The sequence below is a fragment of the Triticum dicoccoides genome, chromosome 3B, assembly GCF_002162155.2.
Source record: "Triticum dicoccoides isolate Atlit2015 ecotype Zavitan chromosome 3B, WEW_v2.0, whole genome shotgun sequence".
Taxonomy (NCBI): domain Eukaryota; kingdom Viridiplantae; phylum Streptophyta; class Magnoliopsida; order Poales; family Poaceae; genus Triticum; species Triticum dicoccoides.
This window is the reverse complement of record NC_041385.1, coordinates 232,571,978-232,580,067: the sequence shown is the minus strand read 5'-3', so window position 1 is coordinate 232,580,067 and position 8,090 is coordinate 232,571,978. Positions and strand designations below refer to the sequence as shown.

The following is an 8,090-nucleotide window of genomic DNA, read 5'->3' as shown; positions in this document are numbered from 1 at the left end:
CAAAGAGAAATTGAACATTGAGAGGAAGAAGATAAACAGGAAGAAGCAAGAGAAATTTGCAAAGTGAGAGCTTAAAGAGGAGCGACAATGAACGTAATTGAGCTCGAGAGAGAGAGAAGTTGAGTTTTGCGAGGGACAAGAAGATTTTAGGATCATGTTGCGAGATCTAGCCTCTTAGATGAGGAAAGGAAGAAGTGGTTTCACGTGAAGGAGATCAAACGTGCTCAACAAAAGACTCGATTGATTCATTTGTGTATCGCCCTATCTATATATCCATTGTAGAATTATATTTTGACATGTGTTGAAGTGGTTTATTTTGCTTTGTGGAATTGTTCAATTTGTGATGAATGGGTGCTATGTGATGGACGTGCTAGTCACACACTCCAGTATAACCTTTTCAACCTGGCCTTGTATTTATCTTTACTAAATTCATCGTCAAAGCCTTTTCTTTAGAAAAGTCCGTGCACCAGGTTCACCGGCCTGAAACCTTTTCAACCTGGTCTTGTATTTATATGTTTACTAATTTCATCGTCAAAAGACCTTTAAACATCGCCGATACAATTTTGGTCTGTAGTTTGAACATATGCCAACGTGACAAAAAGGATAAGGAAAACGAGTGGACGCAGCTCAGTGCGACAGGGACTGGTAAGTGATTGGGTTGGTGGATGGCATATACTACTAGTCATGTTTTTCCAATGCAGTGACGTTCGCAATGATGCAGTTCTCTACTTTTTTTTTCTTTACCCCCTACATGTAGGGCATCAGCCTTTCACTCGACTCTCAGCTTCTAAAATACTTCTGATTTCTACTACCAAGTTGTCCCCTGAACTGGGACGAAGGTAATTAGTCATGGCGTCTGCTGAAACAGGAGGCGACAAGTACAGGTCGTTCATGCACAGCGAGGGCGAGAAGAACACCGTGTGGAGGCATGGAGCCCCTCCTAACTACGACGTCGTGAACAAGCTCTTCGAGGAAGAGAGGACCAAGGTACGCACCACTAAACCTATCCACGGAGGAAAGAGGTCCATGATGTACCCTGAATCACACCAATTTCTACTGATTATTACTCTCTAGTATAAAAAAACGCTCTTATATTATGGGACGAAGGAAGTATTTCTAAACTTTGTTCACATGATTAACACTGCAACAGGAATGGCCCGAGGGGTCTCTCGAGGAGAAAGGTGCAGCGCTTGCTCAAGACCTGGGAGATGGAGATGATCCACAAGGTGCGCCCCGACGACCAGAAGAGCGTCCACTCCCAGGGATTCACCGCGAGCACCAACGGTGAGACGCCGCACAGCAGCACGCTTCTACTCCGTCCACCGATCTTGCGACATAAGAGAGACGGCCTTGTAACGGCACCAACGCTTGCTTATTTGCAGGGATAAAGCCTCTGACGCGGAAGGAGTGGACGGCCATCGGCGGCTACAACGCGTTCCTGGCGACCAAACTGCCGCCGGAGCACCGCATCTACGACCCGGACGAGGAGACGGTTGACTCCGGCATGTCGACCTTCCTCACGGCGTTCCCCAGGGGCTTCGCCATCGAGGTGCTCGACGTGTACAGCGGCCCGCCGAGGGTCGCCTTCAAGTTCCGGCACTGGGGGTACATGGAGGGCCCGTTCAAGGGGCACCCTCCTCACGGCCAGCGCGTGGAGTTCTTTGGGGTCTGCATTTTCCACGTAAGTTTGGCAGCTTTGATAGTACAGTCAACTTTTGTTCAGAGTTGGGACTTCACAGAATCACAGTAACAGTCTAACAGAGTAGACACTGACATGGGTCGCTGCAACAATGTGATGACAGGTTGATGAGGAGATGAAGGTGGAGAAGGCGGAGTACTTCTACGAGCGCGGCAACTTCCTCGCAAGCTTCTTGAGCGCGCCTGCTGCTGCTGCTGCCACATCGGCTTCAGGTTGCCCTGTGATGAGAGGAAACTGAAGCACCAAAGAAACATGTCGCTAATATCATCAATGCCTTGGATGACCAGCTTCAGATTTCAAATTGGCTTTTGATTTCATGTCGTGACATTACAATGTTTGAATAAAGTGGCTTATTATGTTTGGTACAAACATCGCTTCGGGTGTGTAGGTGTAAGAAGCCCAACTTGATTTGGACATCACTATCGGAAGAGCTACATGAAAATGACTCGATCATCACCAAAGAATCTGATAAAAAAGAGCCTACTTATTTCCGAGCTAGACAGCATCTTCCTTCATTGTTCGGAGGTGCATTCAGACTGTCACCAGAGGCTCTATTTGAGCACTGTAGGGAAGACAGCTCTTATCGTAGTACAAACGTAAACCTTGTATTATAGGATCCTAACAAGTCCCTTGCCCTATCCGCTCCTGTGTCGAAAATGGCAGATAATGCTTAGATGAGAAAACATGAGCTTCAGAAGCATTGCAAGGCAGCTAAGAAGATAGACAGGGGAATTATCTTACTTGTAGCACCTTTATAACTTTGATTTTGCGGACAATCTTGTCCTTAACTCCTCAGCAACCGCATCAATGAACTCCATGGTGTTCAGATACTTATCACGGCTAACACTGTAGGACATCATGAGAAGCAATTAAATAAAAAGAATACAAAATAATCAATTAAAACTAAGTAATCCCTGTGTACTGTAGCTACAGAATGGAAAGAAATGCCAGAATTACGTTGGTCCGTGTATGAGAAGAGCTAGATCCTTTGTCATCTTTCCAGATTCCACTGTTCCCACACAAGCAGCTTCAAGTTTTTGTGTGAAATCCAACAGTCTTTTGTTGTCATCGAGCCTTGCCCTGTATTAAGTATTCAATATTAAGACATAATGCTTCAGCTACAAATACATCAAATAAAGTTACTGCAGCATACTTAATATTTACAAAATTAGCAAGAAAAAAAAAGCTACAATAACCTTCCTAAAGTGGAAACTCCCACCAAAGTTTAGAAGACAATGTTCTCAACTCCACATATTAAGAAAACTAAAGATTGTGTATGGCATTGAATAGGAATATTAAGATAAATTGTGTATAAAAACTTAGGTTCAACTGGTCTAAGAAAATAAATTATTATTTTTCGAAACGAAGAAAATAAATTTAGGTTCAACATAATGAGTGAAAACATTATCATCTAAGTTCTATGGTTTAATTCACCATTGCTACCTATGTGCTAATCCAGTAGACCACGCAAAGATTGACGCAATGCTGTTTGTGCTAGTTTCGCCTCCTTTTTGGTGGACTCTGTAATGTCGTGTGACTGTACCGTGTGCAGCTTCAGCTTCAACTGTTCTACCGTCAGGGCACACCTAAAGTAACACAAACTATACTTGTTAAGCTGAGCAGAGAGAAGCACATACTGGGTGCCAGTTATTCCAGCAGTAGAGCACAATGTAGGTGCATTTCCAATAGTAAAACACTAAAACATTATCCTAACAAATGGTTACGAGACACGAATTGAACTTTGAAATACACAGAGTAGCATGAAATATCCGTCCGGGCACGTACCAGAACCGATGTCATGAGACCTAACGATCCGAAACCTGAAACAGGAGTAGAGCATTCCAGCTCTTAACAAATGAACTACCATCCTTCTCAAGATAAAAGGTTGCAGCAGACAACATCCATATGTAGAGCACATACCTTGAGCAACTAGATCGCTCTGCACATCTCCATCATAATTCTTGCAAGCCCAAACATAGCCACCTTCACTCTTTAGGGCATAAGCCACCATATCATCGATCAGTCTATGTTCATACCTGCCACAGCAACAATTAGTCTGGAAGAGAAGGAAGAAACATTTAATACTTATCTGCACAAGACAGAGCAAATAGATTACCATATTCCTGCATCCTCAAACCTGCCTCTCCAATTTGTTTCATAGTTTTCTTGGAATATGTCTTTAAACCTGATATACAAGACAACCAGGCAAGCAAGGGATGTAATATTTCAATGAAATGCATACATGGATGCAAGCCTGTCTCCAAAGTAAGTAGACAGCTTATGATAATTGTATATTGACCTTCCGTCATATTTTTTCAGGATTGTGTTCTTGGTACTAAGATAAAGTGGCCATCTTTTCTGGTAAGCCACATTCATCGAAGCTTCAGCAAATGCCCGAATTGACTGTTTGGAATGCAATAAGATAAATCATGTCATGATTAAAAAAAACATTTGAACACACACAGCATCAAAGCTAGCATGACACAGGGAACAAACCTCATCAGTGTTATACATAGACAATGCTACTCCACCAGCACCACTAAAGTTGAACACATCCAACTCTATTTGTTCCTCTATGCCATCTGTGGTAGTTTTAAAAAGATAAGAGAGTAAACATACACTGACACAATGGATAACTTATATTTAGTCATTGGGAAAATATGATTAGTACTTTACTATATTAGTAAGGTACATTCACATATATGCAGTTGTTTTACTCGGAGAAACTGGTTATATTCATTGTACACTTGTACTCCCTCCGTTCCAAAATAAGTGTTGCTGGTTTAGTACAAAGTTGTACTAAATCAGCGACACTTATTTTGGGACAGAGGGGGTATAAGCCAATTCATATTTTCCGAAGTAGTACCCCTTATTATATAAACCGTTTAATGGGTCCTGAAGTAGTACCCCAGATTATAGTGATAGCCAAGCTTAATGTGCCAATCTGGTGACACATCATGTCTATTCCAACAATCATGTCTCTATTTTGAGAACCAACAACATTTTCAATCGCAAAGATGTCCGTAAAAAACAGGAAGTAGAGTTATTATCAGTAGAACAAACACAATAGTGAGACCAAGCCGCAAGCTATCCGGTCCTAACTTCTACAAATTCTGACTCGTAAGACCTATCAGAACATCAGCTGGATAACTAGCTTTGTAGGGCTACATACCAAATATCAACTTGAGCTTCCCTGGCCCTCTAATGATTGTATCTGTTGCTCGGTATTGATCACCAAAAGCATGTCTGCCAATGCATATGGGTTTTGTCCATCCTGTCAGAGTAAGATATGTAGCATAAACATCAACAAGCTCCAAGTATTGGCGTGTGCAGCACTGCAGTACAGCCACCATACCAGGCACAAGCCGAGGAACATTCTTGCAGATGATTGGTTCTCGGAAAACAGTTCCTGTGGAAAAAAATGAGTTCCACCAATGTAAGTAATAAAGAACCACAAGAGGTGCATTGATGGAAGTTCAGAGTAGAACGAACACAAGATTCAAGAATCTCAATGCACATATGTAAAGTAAATGAATCACGAGTGAGTGGTTTACCATTTAAGATGTTCCTTATTGTCCCATTTGGACTCCTCCACATAGCTTTTAAATTAAACTCTTTTACGCGTCCTTCATCTGTAAGGTCACAAGTAGTGTGGCGCCAAATCAAAATTAACATGGGCATCCAATGTTGCTATAGAGCGTTAAGGCTCATAAGTTTAACGCTCATAAGTTAATGAGCCCAAATTCTGCCGAACATCACCTGGGGTGACAGTTGCGCATTTGATGGCCACGTTATACCTGGAAAAAAAATAGAATCACTGAACCACTATAATGTAAAAGGCTACAAATATAGGAACCACAAATAATAATATCAGCATATGTTATATATCAGCATAAATGGAAGCACCAACAGTCCAGCACACATGCAAATTCCTTCATTCAATCAATAATTGCTAGGAGATACTAGGACGAAGAGGTTCAGAAGCACTGATAATATCGATTTGCAGTAGACAATATCAGAACCATTAAGGAAAGGAACAACTAAATAGTGAAAAAAACAAGAAAACAGAGTGGCCCAGAATCAGGAACCTGAAAAGCTGAGGCTTACTTTAGGGTAGCTTCTGCACTTTCTATCGTTACTTTATCCCCAGTAGCATCACGGTTAGGTAGACCTAAGTCAAAGTATTTTATATCCAAGTCCAGGAAAGGAAATATAAGCTGCATGATCAACAAAAATATTTGAAAATGTCTCTTAATGAAGATGGGGGCAATAAGCAACACAAAAATCACAAAAAGTAATAAAATGGAGTAAAGACGTAAGAGATGCTGAGCACAATACTTAGGTAAGTATTCCATCGCTATCAAGAACAAACAGAAATGCCAAGAACTAACCTTATCTTTGATCCATTTCCATATAATTCGTGTCATCTCGTCACCTATGCAAAATGAACATATAGTTTATGAGTTATTTCAGTCAGCAAAAGCATTGCCTCCCAACGATAAAAAAAAGGATGACACTTATGGGCTAAAAAAATATTTCCTGGTAAATGCTACACAAAAGGATAATCAGACTATTCATGGCACATTTTCATCCAGTACTAACTTCCGAGTGAGGAACATATTGGGCTGACATCTGGTATACAACAAGGCACAATCAAACAATCATGTAATAAATAAGTTTTTTTAAAGATAACTTTTGCAGATAAGTTCTGAACTTGGTATCTGGAAATAGTGTATACTGAGTGCACTGGAAGACGATTTGGAACGTTTTTCATCTTCCATCAGTGTATCCTCCACGTGGTTAATCATACTACTTTCATATCACCCAATAGAGAAGTCCTGCTGAGGTCAGTGCATTTTCTAATCAGAGAATTTCTTCAATACACCTTGGATTCATAGAAATTAAAAGCAGCCGGTGTATACACAGTGAAGCACCTATAGTAAACTAATTAATTAGACCAGCTGGTGGAACGATGTCTACATTCCACCACCGAACAACTTCACCCAAATAATCACATTTTCCTGCACAAGTGAAGTAGGCCAAGGCTGCCTAGAACATCAAAGTACAAGGCAGAAATTTGATCCCGTAATACTGTAGCGCATCGACTACGTTCCAGTTCGACTGCACATGATCCAAATCCAAGTAATAAAGCAGACAAATTCACCCATCACCATGGTACAACCAAACAATTCCCACGCAAAACTTAGCCACACAATCGGCCAAACACGCGGTACCTAATCGAAACATGCTCTCTTGGGTTGCAGCAAAGCACGAGATAGATCAAGCAGGGTTGCCATAGGAGAGTGGGGGATCGGGGTTCTCACCGTCCATCTCGACGATGGGGTTGGCGACCTGGATCTTGTCGAACGCCATGGGCGCCGCGCTCGGCTCGCGGGGCGGCTAGCCTTCTCCGGGACGAGGCGAGGCGACGCGGGAGGGAATTCGAGCTATTCCAGCCTGCGCAGCGTGGACTGGGTAGACCGGAGCGCGGAGAGAACGAGGCAGTTTACAAGTAGTATGACGAACTAAGGGTGTGTTTGGATGGTGCCCCTGCTGGCCCTGCCAATCCGTGGGCTGCCAAAATATTGGCGCAGAATTCTGCCGCCCCTGACTCGCCAAAAAGTTAGCGTGAAACTAAACTACCGGTGCTACTTTGGGCAGGGCGAGCCAAATTATTGACCCTGATCCAAACATTCGCCCACGCCTGGTCAACTACCAATTTTTTGGTTGGGCTGTTGTAGGCTGCAATCCAAACAGCCTCTAAGCGACACGGCGGAGTCCGGCCGCAGGCCGTGGACTTGGTCCACTGTGCGGTGACTGGGACAGGGCATCTGGGGCCACGTCACGTTTGAGTGATCGGCCGTCTAATCTAGCGACCGGAGAATTGTCACGCCCCATACGGAGATCGAGATCGATTTGGGGAAGAAACTAGGGTTTGGGAGCACAAGAGTATACGCAAAGGGAATGCTTGTATTAGCTGTAAGTGTTGACCAAGAATTCTCAGAAAATTTGGCATACGGTTACAGACGGCGAGGATGGCTTAAGTACCTCAGCGGTAAAGGTAAATAGTGAAACCGGGGAAACGCTACAATGCCAGTAAATAACGGTTAGGCCTTGTACAACGCACGTGCCAGGAGGAGTCTGAGTCTATCTTCCACCCCAGCCCTAGTCGTCCTTCCTCCCTCCCTCTCCTGCCGCCACCCGCGAGGCATCGGGGAGGGCCCCAAATCCCCGCCGTCGAACACCCCTCCGCCTCCCCCTCCTCCCTCGCCGCCGCCAAAGGGCGCGGCCGGGCGAAGCCCGGTCATCGCCGGCGGCGGCGGGGCCTTCTCGTCCCCCGCGTGTGGGGGTTGGCGCGGACCCGGTCCCGCGGGCGGGGCGTTGCGCTCGG

The 8,090-nt window shown here is 43.9% G+C and overlaps 1 protein-coding gene and 1 pseudogene across 2 annotated transcripts; one reads left to right on the top strand and one right to left on the bottom strand.

Moving 5' to 3' along the window:
* Positions 1 to 772: 772 nt before the first annotated feature.
* On the top strand, positions 773 to 2,064 carry LOC119275676 (annotated as a pseudogene).
* On the bottom strand, positions 1,992 to 7,339 carry LOC119275675 (isocitrate dehydrogenase [NADP]-like). Of its 2 annotated transcripts, none has more exons than XM_037556568.1 (16): positions 7,024 to 7,339; positions 6,091 to 6,134; positions 5,807 to 5,916; positions 5,459 to 5,496; positions 5,254 to 5,331; positions 5,055 to 5,108; positions 4,872 to 4,973; positions 4,196 to 4,281; positions 3,999 to 4,102; positions 3,816 to 3,884; positions 3,620 to 3,735; positions 3,485 to 3,519; positions 3,143 to 3,285; positions 2,657 to 2,779; positions 2,450 to 2,545; positions 1,992 to 2,344 (listed from the first exon to the last, which is right to left on the bottom strand). In XM_037556568.1, exons 1-15 carry the CDS (start codon positions 7,070 to 7,072, stop codon positions 2,452 to 2,454), a joined length of 1,245 nt encoding a protein of 414 aa, XP_037412465.1. In that variant the 5' UTR covers positions 7,073 to 7,339; the 3' UTR covers positions 1,992 to 2,344; positions 2,450 to 2,451. The 2 variants fall into 2 exon arrangements, with proteins under 2 accessions (XP_037412465.1, XP_037412464.1); XM_037556567.1 differs by having other exon boundaries at positions 2,441 to 2,545; positions 7,024 to 7,334.
* Positions 7,340 to 8,090: the final 751 nt, after the last annotated feature.

Coding starts and splice junctions, on each gene's coding strand:
- LOC119275675 (XM_037556568.1), bottom strand. CDS start 7,072: ATGGCGTTCGACAAGATCCAGGTCGCCAACCCCATCGTCGAGATGGAC. Junction 5,917..6,090: donor GGAAATGGATCAAAGATAAG/GTTAGTTCTTGG, acceptor TTGATCATGCAG/CTTATATTTCCTTTCCTGGA. Junction 2,780..3,142: donor TCTACTGGATTAGCACATAG/GTAGCAATGGTG, acceptor TACTTAATACAG/GGCAAGGCTCGATGACAACA.